Raw genomic sequence first — 14,560 nt, 5'->3', positions numbered from 1 at the left:
CATCTGTGTGCTATAAACTCCAGAAGAATGAGCTGGCTTGTGTGAAAATGTGCTGGGCTGGTTCAAGACAGATTAGCAATGCCTGTTTGTAATATGATTTTGAAAATGGTGCACTTTTGGTTAAAGTGGCATGGAAAGTGTGCACCTATGATGTGAAGCAGAAATTTAAGAAAGCACTGAAATATTTAGGTGGTTTCTAATGCTATTGCTACTTCTCTTAGCTTTGATTCCTTTCAGGCTTGGAGAGGAATGTCCTCCTTGTATCTTTGTGAAGTCTCAGCTATGACTGAACTCAAGATAGTGGGTCATGAGTGGGACATTAGTCTGATAGACAGTCCTGTGCTTGGGAGCACCACTGAAGGGCACAGACTACATGTGACATAAGAGATCAGGAGCACTGTTATTCTCTCTCTGTTAGACTTGGGTGTGCAGGTCTGTGTGGTTCAAAATTCTCAACCTGCAGTAGGCTAAATATTTAGATACCTAGTCAGTCTGTGGCAACCAAACATGGCTTAACTGTAAGTCCTTGTTAAATTTTGCAGGCTTATATGGTTTAATTCAATTCATTAACTCTAAAGTAATGGAGCACTCACTGATTAGGAAATATCATTTTGGCTATCACTTCTATACAATGAGAATTTCCAAAGAGCACAGCAGCTGAGTAATTCCTTTGCCTCTTTTTTTTTTTCAGGGTGGAGAGGTGCATGATGGCTCTGAGTTGATTGGTCCTGTTGAGCCTCTGTCTGACTCTCTGACTGACAATCTGTCTGACTGCAGCTCTGAAGGTTTGCTTTCTCTTCCCACATAACTTCATGGCATGATCTGTTTTAAAGCAGCTCGTAAATGGCAAGTGACAGATTTCTTCATGGAGCATTGGCCTCCAGTTTGTGTTTGCTTGTTATGGCAAAAATGCTGAGCTGGGATTGGCAAGAGAGAAATTTGGGTCAGCAGAGCTGAAGTTTCATTCTAAAGGTGTAATGCTGACTTGGATACCACATGTAGAGTAATTTTAGTGACACTTTTAGGGGCAGTTCACTTGCACTAAATAATAGTAGAGTTGTAAGGAAGGGTCAGTCAGCCCAAATAAATACTGTACTGGAGCTTCTTGCCTGCCTCTAGGCTGAGTCAGTTAAGCATTTATGTGTACCATGCAATCTTTTAGATATTTATGTGTTTCTGAGTTATGCTTGGTCCTTGTGATTTCTATGAAATTCTTCTTCAACTCTTAAGTTTTCCTTTGGAATTGCTTAGCACTCATGTATAAATCCACATTATTATACAAACACTTGTTAAGCTTCTTTAGGAGGGAATCTGATCATTCTGACATAGAATTTGCTTTGATAAAGCAATCCTTGCAGAACAAAACATGGGTTTTGTCTTCTGACAGTGGTTGGTTAATTTTTTTCACTTGAGGTTGTATGACTTGTCCCTGGGATCTCTCTGTGTCAATAACTTTGTTCTTAGTCGTACAATATATTCTACATAGGAAATGAGCTTTGCATTTTATTTTGTAGTACCTTCTATGATGTTAATGAACTAATGTCCCCACAATATTTTGTTCTGTGAAGGGAAAAGTATAGAAGTTGTTGTTGTTTATATATAAAACCATATAGGTTTATGTTTATATATAAAACATATGTTTATATATAAATATATGTGTTTATATGTAATTGTTTAGTTGAAGAGGGGAGCTATGATAAATAGCACTAACTAGTGTTAAAGGGTTTTAATGATTTCTGTGAAATTTAACATTTCAGATTCTGACAATGCACTCACTTTACACTGTGCCCTATAAAATAGACTGCTTCTAAAAGTGCTTAATGTGAACATTTCTATTCATTATTCACAAGGGCCTCATTTTTAGCAGAAGAAAACCACTTCCTTTATGTCAGATAAAATACTGAAAAGAAAAAATGCTGTACAGTAGAAAAATTCTTTGATACCCTTCTGAATCGGCTGGAGGGCTTTTACGGGATCCTTGGAACAACCATGAGCACAGGAGTTGAACATGCTGAATGTGAATTTTGTGGAGTTACATTTTCTAAAAACCTATGTGTCTTCCAGCTCACATTGTCTTATGTTTGAAAGCAGATTTTGGTGGGCAGGAGGCTGTGGACAGAAGGAACGTCTGTCTTTAAAACCTCTAGATGGCAGTGGCAATACTCGGCCCTGAGTCCTCTCCCTGACTCTCCTCACAGCCTCCTGCCTGCAGCTGATTTTTCCCAGTCTGGTTATGGCAGTTAACTGTGGCTGGTTCACTCTGTCACCTTCTGTGGGTATGCAAGGGCCTCCACGTGGGCACTGCTTCTTCAAGCTGTTGTACTTAGAAGTAGCAAATCCATCCCTTAACAGGTGCTGCTGTTTGCTTTTAAGGGTGGGTTGTGTTTTCTCACTTTTATCTGTTCTTTCCAGACAAAGTTCATTTTGCAGAAGGTGTTCACATTAATGGTGGAAGATGCAAATTGACAGTAGTAGGAATGTTTTTGTACCAAAATAAGCAACAATTATGTTGCTTGTAAAAGGAGTTTGGCAGTTCATGCTTTTGTAGGAATCTGCTTTTCAAGAGGCCAGGTTACCCAGGCTTTCCACCAGTTTTTGGAAACTGTGTTTACTTTTCAGATACCTTTTTCAGACTAGTACAGAGATTTGTGTTCAATTTCAGCATCATTATTCTCATCTTATAGTCCTGATAAACAGTCATTTTGTCTTCTCTGTGTACACTGAATGATGTTCAGATGTCCCACTTGCTCATCATAAATCTTTCTATATTAATTAACTTACCAGATTCTTTTGAGAACTTCATCAGGAAGTATATATTTTTTTTCATTCTCTTTTTTCCTCTCTCCTTCTGTTTTACCATGTACACATTATCTTCCCAGAAATAATCTTGTGTGCTTGAGATGTTTCCTACCCCATAAGCTGACTGGAAACCCCATGACTATAGTTGTGTGGTGCCAGCTCTGGGCTCTAAACCTGACCTAAAGAAAAGTTTATTAGCTCAGGCTCTGTGCCATGCTAGCTGTGTTCATAGAGCTTTTGGTCCACTTGGCTACAAGACAAGAGCAAACGTGGTTTTGTTTGGCCTGTAGGGAGGGGAACTTGAGTCTCTGTGAAATCTGCTCTGTGGATGGGCTCTAATTCATCTTGTCTGAGTGCCCAGAGCACCCTTCCAAAACCCCCAGCTTTTCCATTCATGGTTTCTTTCTGCACTCTTCTTCCATCAATCAGATCTGCTTTCATCACCTGGTACCTCTAAATGATGTTTAATAAATGCTCAGTTCTCCACCCCCAAATTTGATATTGCTGCCCCTAAATTGAGCAGGTGAATGGCCCATTATTATTATGCTAGTTAACGAATCCTCTGCCCTCTTCCAGCTTTTCTGTTGTTTTTCTTCTTTCTTGCAGGACTGAGGGCTACACAGTTTTCTTCTCTGCCTGTACAGTTCCCTTTATGGCCCTTCCATGAGAAGATCAGGAACATTGTCTCCTCTGCACCCTGTCCCTTCCTCTCAAGTAGTATAGTATAGTGTCATAAGTATCACTGTCCCTTGCTTTTCAGACAAAGAGTAGCTGGTAATTTGTTGTCCTTCATGTCTTTTTCCTCTCGCTCATGTTAAGGAACTGCTGGCTTTTGGAAAAGCAGTATTTCTACAGTGCCTTCTTACTCCTCTTCCATGAATTGTAAACTCCTGTAACTTTACAGCTGCAAAATGTAAAAGAAAGGTGGAGTTAGTTGCCTTTGAGTCAGCTTCTAGCTGCTGCTATATACTTTTTGAAAATAAGTCAGAATATGTTACTTGGAAACGTGGTTAAACTCATCACTCTGACAATAATATAGGAGAAAGCAGACAGCAGGTTTTAGCTCAGAATTTACTTTCTCTGTGCATGCAAACAGCTAAATGTCTTGACCTTGTTGCCTGTTTTATTGCCTCAGTGGGTACATGTGCCAAGGTGATAAAACAAACTGCTACTTGATATCCAGGTGGCACTGCCAAATTTGTGGCTTGCTCCATATGTCTCATGCAGAGTACTATTCTGGAATGACGTTTTTGAGACTGAAAGCTGGCTTTTTTTTTTTTTTCCCTTGTGTGTAGGTCCCAGCTTGAAAACTTTCTTGTTTTACATCTCCTTAGCTGTAAATTGTCAGAGCAGAGAGAGATAGGGACTATGGTCTTGCTGTTGGTGAAATGAGGTGGAGTGTGAGGTTCGAATAATCCCCTATCCAAGCAAGGACCTGTGTTTTGTTTTTTGAATCTTGGAAGCAGTGAGAAATGGCAAACCTAATACCTATTTTTAATGGTGTGTTAACAAATAGGTATCTCTGATAGCCAGTCAAAGAGCAGTTTCATATTATATACTTTTACTTATAGGAGGGTCATGTATTTTCATTCTGATGGCAAAAGTAATCTGTTGTACATATGGGTGTCAGAAACATTTTTGTCCTTCTTTTCAGTTCGAAAGGATTTAAGTGGGCTTGATGATGTGACACTTACGAGCCAATCGGAATGTGGAGGTGAGATCTGGAAGTTGTCTCCATTACATTTGTGGGAATTAAATCATCAGAAAACCCTAATTGAATGAATGCCTTTTATGGATGATAATCCTTACAGAATGAAATGGTATATATGTAAAATAGCTTTGTTGCCATTTATTCCCAAATAACCATGAAAAGTACCTGTGGTTTAGATACTGAAGGTCAGTTTGCAGTATGGGTGTAGTGACTTACGGCAAATGTAAAATAAAATGTGTTAGCTCAGATCTGAGTGATGAAAGAGGTGCTAAGTAATTTATTTTACCATGTGTTAGCAATGAAGGAAGATTATATGTATTACATGTGATCTGAGTACTGCATGATGCATAAGCTGACAGTAACTGTGTAAATTCAAACTCCTAATTTACTGTTTTGAGGATACTTCATCTTGCTGATTATAAACAGTATGTTGGGATTTCTTGCAACAGTAATTTGGCTCCTGTCACACAGGTTTAGTTTTGTAATTTCCTGGAGCCCAATGGTAAGCTGCTTTGGAAGTTTAAGTTGGGTGTTAGATGTTGGTCTCTTAATTCCCAGTACTGAAATGAAGAATGGTTGTTTTGCAGAGTTTGTCATTAACTTTTAAAAATATGTTTCTATAGGTACAAAAAATTTTTTTAGAGGTAGCATTGCAATCAGGGAGTTTCTGTGGGTATTCTGAGGAAACTGCATAAGTGAAAAGAGCTAAATCTTTGAATGGGCTAAGGAATTTTGAAGGCTTCTAAGATATATGAGCAATCCAGAGTAATGGATGCCTTTCTGACTTCCAGGCTTCTCCAGTGACAGTGACCTGATCTCTCTGACAGTCGATGTAGATTCTCTCGCCGAGGTGGATGATGGAATGGCATCCAACCAAAGTTCTCCCAGTAGAGCTGCTGGCCTTTGTGTTACTTCTGAGCCCCCAGTCCAAAGCACGCTGGCATCTGAGCAGGAGTGGAGCAAACCTGAAGGAGAAAAGGAAAGCCATGGTTTATTTACTGGAAGCTTAAAATCCAAGCCAGGCAAACAAGATTACTTGGAGAAAGCAGGCGAGTTAATAAAACTGGCCTTGAAGAAGGAGGAAGAGGAAGATTATGAAACTGCCTTAAGCTTTTATAGGAAGGGGGTTGATCTGCTTCTGGAAGGTGTTCAAGGTATGGATCTTCTCATGATGTTTGTCTTCTCCTTGGTTATGTTTATGACATTTCCATGGCTAACAGCAGCTTACTGAATTGTAGAGAAGTGATCTGAAATGCAGAGTTACATGCGCTTGGCTTTCATGTACTTGATAGCTATGTGCATGTGAGAGAGAGAGAAACTTTTCTCTCTAAGACGGAATGATAATTTAGGGTCTCATCTTCCAAGTGCCACTATCTCCTCTGTTAGAATTGCAGCACAACCTTCAACTTGCAGGTAAGTAGCAAAGTGCTCCACTTTTGCCTCTTTCCTTTTTATTGCCTAGCCATTAATTAATATGTGGCACTTGCAGCACTGTTGAAACATTATTTAATTTACATGGTTAAGTGAGGATTAATTATCCCCATTTTACGCTTGGGAAGAGGCAGACTCAGGTTAACTTCCCAATCACAAAAGGATTAGAATTGCTCTTGTCTCACAGCCTCTTGCTTCTTTCATTAAACTGTTCTCCTTTTCTAGCTAAAGGATGCATAGAAACTTATATGTTTGTATTGCTAGAGGAGAACAGGGGTTTTTTTACCTTTTCAAAAGACTTTGGTCTGTCAATATATGTCTGCAAAAGGTGTTAATAGACTGGTTGCAACTACATACAAATTTCTGCCTCCTTGCTCTTTATCAGTAAGGAAGAAAATTTTTTCCTTTCTCTCTCTTGAGAATCTCAAGTATAACCTCATGTAATCTGTGTTTTGTCCAACAGTGGCTTAAAACTATAAAGTACAGGGAAAGATTTGTTCTTTCCTGGAGTGAATTCAGGGTCTGTGTATTGTGCTTCTGTCCCACACAGATCAAATGAGTGAGATTAGAATTGTGCCTTTGTTTGACAGCGTACAGCACAGGTGCATTCTGCTGCTCCAGATCTGGACTTAGACATGAATGTACCAAACACACACAAGCAAGAAGCCTTTGCTGCATCCCAGTGGGATGCACAGCAGTGGTCCAGACCTTCTGAACAGTTCTAGCAATGGAAATTACCTGCTGAGCTGATTTAATAGGGCCTGGCAAAAAATAATGGGTAGGTTACTGATGGGAACTAGAGGTGTGAGCCAAGATATGTGCATAGCCTTTGCTTAAAGTGTCTTATACTTTTTGGCAAAAGTAAATCCACCTCTTTTCAAGTCTCAGTGATGTCAGTAGGGTTGCTGCTTTGCTGCTTGTTGTGGCTTTTCAATAGCATCCTTCCTTTCCTTGCCTGTGTTGTCAAAATGTTTTTCATTCTTAGTGTTGAATATGCTGGCAGTCTTCTTTTGGAGAGCCCAGCTATTCTTTCTTTGCAAGCACACTTTTTCATAGACCTGTGGGCCTTTCAGTTGTGATCTTCTGAAGGATATCCGATTTTGTCATAAACACTTCTGTCTGCCAGCCATGATGCAAGGCTGCCATGATGCTGTTTTGAACTGACAGTTCAAACTTCAACTTCAAAAGCTTTCTTTATTAAACAGTTTCAAACCGTTAGGGCATGAAAACAAGTCAGTCTATTACCCATCAGTTTTGCTGTGGTAATTACCGTGTATACTTGAATTGTGGCAGTGGTTAAACATGTTTGCTTTGAATTCATGGTAATCCTTAGGGTAATATGTTTGCTTTAAAGTTGTGAAAGACTTTTTTGCATATAGGTGACTTGCTCAACTCATGCATATGGACTTGTTCAACCAGAGTAGGCTGAATTTCTTCTTTATATGTACCAAAATTTCCTCCAAGGATTTTTTTCTTCTTTGCTGTTGTCTAGCCACTCTTCCAGCTGCCTCAGAAAACTGTTAATCCTTTTCTATCACCCACTTATCCCTGCTTTTCAGGCTAGGAAGAAATTCAAGGAATTTTAGAAAATTGTGATATTCTGCCTGATTTTCTTGATGTCACTCAGTGCAGTGGGAGTTATTAATAAATTTGTGGTGATGGTTACTTGTGTGGTGTGTGTCAGCATTCCTGATGGATGAAGAAACATGTAACCAACACCAGCACCTTTTTCTTTGCAGTCCCTGACATTGTATCTGTATTGCACACAAGAGAGATTAATGGGAATGAGTTGCATTTTAGGTAGCATCTTATCCCTTGGGATAATTGTACACAGGGTGGTTCCTAGCAGCCAGCTGTTTTTTCATTTCTCTGTGTTACCCTGCATGGCTGTGAAGGAATATTCCTTCTCTTTTGGGCATTCACACTAGATTTGGGTAGATCCAGCTCATTTTGTCCCATTCTCCTTGAAGCCTATGAAAGCTGGGGGAGAGACACTGTTGCCCTCTTCATGATGGCAGGGCTGGTCCAAATGTCTTCTTAAAAATGTGCCATCTCCTGATCTATGAGGACAGTAAAAACAAACAAACAACAACAAAAAAAAAACCCAAACAAAACTTTCTAATCTAGCTGCTTTGTGAAGGCAGTGTGTTTAGCATAACTATGTGAACATTTAATGTATATTGCAGTAAAAACCCACAATTCTTCTACCTAATCACTTGTTATTTAAACACCCCTAGTTATGTATTTCACATGGATAATAACATACTCCTTTCAAAGATAAGGATGGTGCAATTATTACAAAACGCTTCTGGTCGTCTGCCACCGATTCTTTTGCACCTCTTCAGTGTAAATAAGACTTTGTAACAGCTGAGAGTGAAACACAGTGTTCATCGAGCCTTACCCACCTGTGCAGTGCCGTTGTCTCTGTGTACAGCCTCTGCAGGTGGCTTTTTCCCTGGAAAATGCAGGGACACGGGAATACAGACCTTGGCCACGAGGTGGCGGCAAGGAAATAGAAATTGCCACCCGAGACTTGGAATCGGGCGGTTGTAGCAGCGCACGGAGATGGGGGAAGGAATGCCGCCCATCCTCTGTGCTTCCAGCTTGGCTTTTGAGGCAGAGCACTCGCTCAGGTGCAGCGCCTCTGTGAGCTGCTTCGCTGGGTCTGGGGCGTGAGGCTGTGTCCGGCACCAGTCGCTCCTTTAGGCTCAGCACAAGATCTGCTCGACAAAACCATGCGCGGGAAAGTTCAGTGCTGCAGGTTTATAGACCTATGCTGGTTAGCTTGAGGTAGGTGGCTTCCCTACAGGCAGTTGAGCACACTTGAGCCTGTTATATTCCTGATGATTTTCCAGCTCTCTGAGCTGCTGGCACCAGTGTTGGGCAAGGCAGGTGTTGTATATTTGAGAAATGGCCATCTTGACTTTGTTTTCTGCTCTGTGCACATGCTCTCAGTACAGTGGTGTTAATTATTCTGGGCAAGGTGCACATGTATTTTCTTTTGCTAGTCTCTTCCAGAGTTTAGTACTAAATCCTTTCATGTCCTGTTTATAGTCCTGCCAGGAGACCCAATTTGTGTCCCTTGGGGAAAGCCTGCGTGCTCAGAGACTGGTGTATACCTTGGACTCTGGGCATCTGCTCCTTATACATGTCTGGCCTACTTCTGTTCCATACTCATCTTTAGTATTAACCAGTTGTCAGTGGGAAGGATGAAATCTTGGATTGGCAGTGTAGCCCTGGAACCTTTTGCGCCTTCCTATTTCGTGTATACCAGAGCTGCCTTGCTTGCAGTGACAGGGAGTAGCTGCCATAATTTGCTTTTCCTTCTGAATATGTACCAATGCTGCTGCTCCTCTGTCTTTTCTGGGCGTTGCTGCATGCAGGGTTTGGAAGCTTTTGGAAGACAGGTTGTGTAGGATGGTTGAACAATTCTCTAGGAGCTGAAACCTTCTAGAATTCAAGGTTTTGTGCCTTTTTAAGCATACTGAGTATGCTAACTGATAGAAACTTTGGCTCACAATTATAGCTGTTCCTTTGTTTTGTTAGCATGTCAGAGCACTTTGAGGTCAGTGCATTGCTTCAGGCCTAGAGATGGAAAAAAATGCACTAATCAATAGCAAGCCACCGACTTCTAGCTGGAAGTTAACTCTGTTTTATGCAAAGTAGTGCATTCCCTGACTTTGGTATAGGGCATAGTTTATGTTAGGAAGAAGCAGATCACGAGGCTGAAATTATGGAGAGTTTTTTTTGTAATAAAGAAGGGGAGTCCTGCTCCTCTTTTTACAACAGCAGCCTTTCTTTAGTTATATCCATTATGGTTCTGGGCAGTCTGAGGTGTGTGATGAACAGAGTTAACACTGCTGCTTATTGCTGTGTTTCAAGAACTTCAGGCATGTGAAGAAGCAAGAATGCTGCACAACCTGGCCAGCCTAATTCATGTAGAAAAGTACAAGATCTCTTCCATGTGTTTTAGAAACCAAATGTGTTCATTGCTGGTCTGTCCATGTTGCACATTAACATCTGAAGGGAGACGACCCATTTACTCCATCGGAGTTTTGGGATGTTTATTTTCACATGTGTAGCAGCTGTGGCTGGGCAGAATGAACATTGATTTAGTTTAGGCAGCATGAACCTTGTTGCATGAAGTATGTGATGCCTCTGGAGTGTCAGCAGCCACAAGCTGTTTTCCAGGTACCTCTGTTTTGTGTTAGGGATCCACAAGTTCTGACTAAGCTGCGGGTGTCTTTGAAAGCAGGCTGTGAATGTCAGTTTTGCACTGCTCTGTGCTATTTTAATGTTTATCCAGTAAACAGAGCTGGAACAAAAATTACACAAATTACTGGAACCTTGCTAAAATGACTTCGACTTTTAACCCAGAAATGCATATACAATGAAATGCTGGGAATACTTTGGACAACTAGACGATATTTTTGGATATACTGAAAACAAACCAACTTGTGTCTAATTACTGGGATTATGATGGGCTATGATTTGAACTTGTGATGGAGCCAGGGATGCAAACAGGAGCATGCTTGACAGAATGCCAAGAAGACAGTACTTTATGAAAAGGGAAACAGCCATGGCATTCCACCAGCACATTTCTGGCTTCCTTTTGCTTGTTTGTTGAATGGCACTTGTGAAGACAACTTCTGTTACCACATAGTAGCTATTTTAAATTCCTTTCACTCGTGAAGGCCTCCGAGTAGTGTTCCTCATTGATGTTAACAGTTTCTGAGCTATCCAGCAGATGTGTCTGGTTGTGGCACTGTCTCTAAGGAAACAACAGACCTGTGTTCTGAGAAGGTGAATTGGGGTGTGAGCTGATGTCTGCAGGGAAACCCTCAGAGCTGTGCTGAACTCCACAGGGAAGGTTGGTGATGGGATGACCAATGCAAGTGTCATTCCCCCTGCCCTGACCTTAGGCTTCTGTGTTCCTATGGTGTGTTATCACTCAACCTGTTTGCTTGTAGAACTGTTTGGGCTGAGCTTTCCGAACAATGCTACAAAGTGCTCCCTTCCCTTCTAGTGCTTCATACAACCTTGAAATTACAGCTGCTGCTTCAGAAGAAAAGTGTGTGACAGGACTTATCAGTTGATAAGCAGCTGGAATAAGAATGGATCTTGGAAATACTGTGGATGGTTAACAGAAAAAAAAGTCACATCTCACCATGCTACCAGTGATGCTGAAACACATGCTAGTATGGACTATGAACTGTTCATAATTGGAATGTGTTGTCTCCAAGCCCATTGCAGACCACACAGAGCTTCAGAGCACATCAGTGCTGTAGATCCTTCACTGTGCAGTAGGTACTGGATGGACTACCCTGAGTGATGTCATTCCCTATGTGGAGGTGCTGGGTTTAGACACCTCATTGTGGCAAAGCAGTAAAATACAGCATGTGCCAGTAAAGTATGGTTAATGAATGTAGTTAATGCCAGAAACTGGTTACTGTATAAATGCAGCCAGATTTGGCTATGTAAAGGAACACTTAAGGCAGAGTTCCATTTAAACTGCAGGACTTCTCTCCACCAGGAGGCTGATAAAGGTATGAGGTTTAGTACATGCTGCAGAGCTTAGGGCCTTGCAATACATGTAAAAGTGAATTGTAGCAATACCTGCAAGCCAGTGTGTAGGGTGTGATGCAGAGATGACTCTGAATGTGGTTACTTAGCAGTGAACATTAATTCACTGTTAAAGAATTAATAAATACGTGACCAGGTGAGCCTTAGAAATCTCATTTTCCTTCCCTCTTGGGACACAGCTAGCTCCATTGACTTGGTGCTGTTCTGACCTTTCCAAGATTTGAGTCTTTCCTCATAGCAGTTCCTTGCCAGGCTGCTGCCTGTGCCTGGCCTCTTTGACAGACATCTCTTCCAGCCTGCACTGCCTTTTATCTCAGCTGTTGTTAGCCACAACACTTAGCTGCAAAGTGCAGGAACCTTTTTTTGACTGTAGCTGTGTGGGGTTTCTGCCTCCCATCAGAAGACCCAGTAGGGCTGCCACAGTTCTTGCAGCATGCAGGGTAGACAGGGCAGACTGATTAGGGTACAGTGCCGCTGCTGTCCGCAGGTGAGAAATTTGAAGTTTCTGGCTGCAGAATTCAATGCCTTAGGCACTGTAGGTGAATTGAGGCAAATTACTGGAATAGAAAAATTGCATAGATAGGTTTAAGGGCATGATGCTGCATGATAATCAGTGCTCTGATTCTCTCCCAAACAGTTCTTGCATATACAGCTTCTCTCTTTTCTTCTCTTTTCCTGTCCTCTTTTCCTCTTAACTCTTCCAGTATCTTAAAATAGCTTCCTTAGCTTCAGCGCTGTCTAGGACTAGTATGGGTTTGATCTCTTCAAGGCCTGCTGCTGGCTTGTCTGTTTTAGAGATTCTTGTGAGTGCTTGGGGAAAATACCATTTCCCATAGGAGTATATAAAAGTACATATGAATTGCATTTAATACATAAATATGAGTACTGTTAGATTGTCAGGATTTATGAATCTCATAATTGCATTTTTTTAATCTGCCTTTTTCTTTTTTTCCCCCTGCAGTATACTGTTCTTACTTGAAGGGGTAGGTGTCTCTGTGCCTGGATTCCCTCTGCTCTGAAGCAAGGGATGTTTGTGGATGCTAATTCTAATTTGAACTTGGCCTTTTAGTCAAGAAGTGCAGAGAAGTTGGAAATTTCCTCTCTCTCGTGGTGGTGGCCTGTATAACATGGTTCCTTCCTCTGACTGTCAGTGTTCTTCCCCTGTTCCAATGGTGCTTGTGTTGGAAGACTTGCTGCTGCTGTCACCATTTTGTTCCCTCCTCTGTGCTAGAATGTCACTGCTTGTTCTTCTGTCTTGAAACACTTATAGTGTAGTTCTGCAGAAGAACATTCAAGAATATTTGTCATATTAAGTCTTATTTGGGTGAAATACCCTACAGTTAAGACTATAAGTATTAGCACATAGATGGGAAGTTAAGACTTTCCTCCCTGAAATGCTGGGCGCTGTGACCATTCATTATATTTTTCCCAGGTACATGAAAAGCTACCACCACCTTCTGGATTTAACATGAGAGTTTATCTAGAAGCAGATGTTTGTTGGTTAATATTTCTGGCAAGTTACATTTCTTATCTTCAGTGTTACTGACTCCTTCTTTACTGGTCACTCAAACACATTTCACCCACATCATTCTTCTGTGTACTCTTAACTTTGGCAAATGTGCCAACATTTTTTTTTCTCCTAGAGAGATGTTTACCTAGACATTTACATGACAGGTGTGTAGCCATAGGTTTTCTACAGGATGCAGAACTGGCAACTTCATAGGAAATATAGATCTCTAAGAGTCTCAGGCAACCTGCAGTGAAGATGATGTAAGTAACATATGGACATAATAGTTACCAGCACACTGGAAAGTTGGAAGAAGAATTTGTAGGCATTCACTCACTGTCACAAGTTTATGCTTTAGTGTGAAAGGTATAACTTTTAAATGGCTTTTCTTCTTGGTTGATAGAGTGCAGTACTGTCCTGAATCTTCAGAAAAGCAAGAAAGAATGGTTCTCATAAATGTGTTGCATCTTAATAAATTCTGTCTCTCTCAAAATGTTAAGAAAAAATAAAAAGAGAAAAAAAGATCACTTCAAGCTGTTTTATCATAATGGGCTTAACCTTTGTCTTATTATTTAATATTTACAGTTTTTTTTTCAGCTTCAGAATTTGATCAGCACCTCAAAGTAACTCGCTGTTAATATAATGTAAAGCGTACTAGAGCTGATGAGGTAGTGGTCTTATTTCACAATTCCAAGCCCCACCTGCTGCTCAAATCTATAGCTCTTTCCTTGATGCTGCAGTATCCGTCTACCCCAGCACCTGCCACATTTCACTTAAGTAATTGTTTGAAAATTAAAGGTTACCCTCCCTCCTGTGAAAGTTGGTGGAGACTCGTTCCAAAATCAGCAGCTTTTCCCCTTCCTGAAATAAATTTTGGGGTTATAAAACAGTGTCCAAAGTCATCACAAACCCGTGCTGGATTATGAGTCGCATTGTCACTTACGGTGTGCCTGAGCTTTTGTTTGGCTAATATGGACAAAGGAGTCTGCTTCACATGATGTAAGAAGTGTTTGCCCTAAGAAGAACAGAGGTCCTCTTGAACCAATTAGGCAAAAATAACAGCTGGGCTACCCACTAATAAGGAAGGTGCTGCTAAACCTCTTTTCATTGTGAGAAGAAATAAATCTTTTAAGGCTTACTCCCTTGCATTTTTATAGAGAGCAATTCTTTGAAAAATTCAGCAATCCAGCTGGGTGATATGTGCAGGAAGACTGTGAAGAAGATAAAGAAACTTTTAAAAATAAAAAATGGTATTATAGCTGTTAGATTTGGCAATTATAAATGTTTCATTGAAGATTTCAGTATTTAGAGAAAGTTTTACTGTTTAAATTGTTAAGAACGTGGAGTTTGGGGCTGGCACAACAGGCAGTCTCGTACAAGTTCCTTGTAGCTTGTTCTGCAAGAGGATATTCCTTCCTGGAGCAAATCTCTTCTGATATCTTCTTTAAAGGAAGGCAGCCCACATATATTTTTAGTAAGTCTGAGAGAAAAGCAGGAAGAGGAGGTCACAGAGGATTGGGACAGGTAAT

At 40.8% G+C, this 14,560-nt stretch overlaps 1 protein-coding gene across 1 annotated transcript in view; it reads left to right on the top strand.

The window, feature by feature from the left end:
* Positions 1-14,560, top strand: part of RPS6KC1 (ribosomal protein S6 kinase C1) — an 85,086-nt gene that overhangs the window by 17,499 nt on the left and 53,027 nt on the right. Inside the window, exons 5-7 of the mRNA XM_036380488.1 lie at positions 692-785; positions 4,454-4,513; positions 5,302-5,664. Of these exons, the coding sequence (XP_036236381.1) occupies positions 692-785; positions 4,454-4,513; positions 5,302-5,664 (517 nt within the window). The remainder of the gene's footprint in view (positions 1-691; positions 786-4,453; positions 4,514-5,301; positions 5,665-14,560) is intronic.

This window comes from Molothrus ater, chromosome 3 (assembly GCF_012460135.2).
Source record: "Molothrus ater isolate BHLD 08-10-18 breed brown headed cowbird chromosome 3, BPBGC_Mater_1.1, whole genome shotgun sequence".
Lineage (NCBI taxonomy): Eukaryota > Metazoa > Chordata > Aves > Passeriformes > Icteridae > Molothrus > Molothrus ater.
This window is presented reverse-complemented; position numbering and strand designations above follow the sequence as displayed.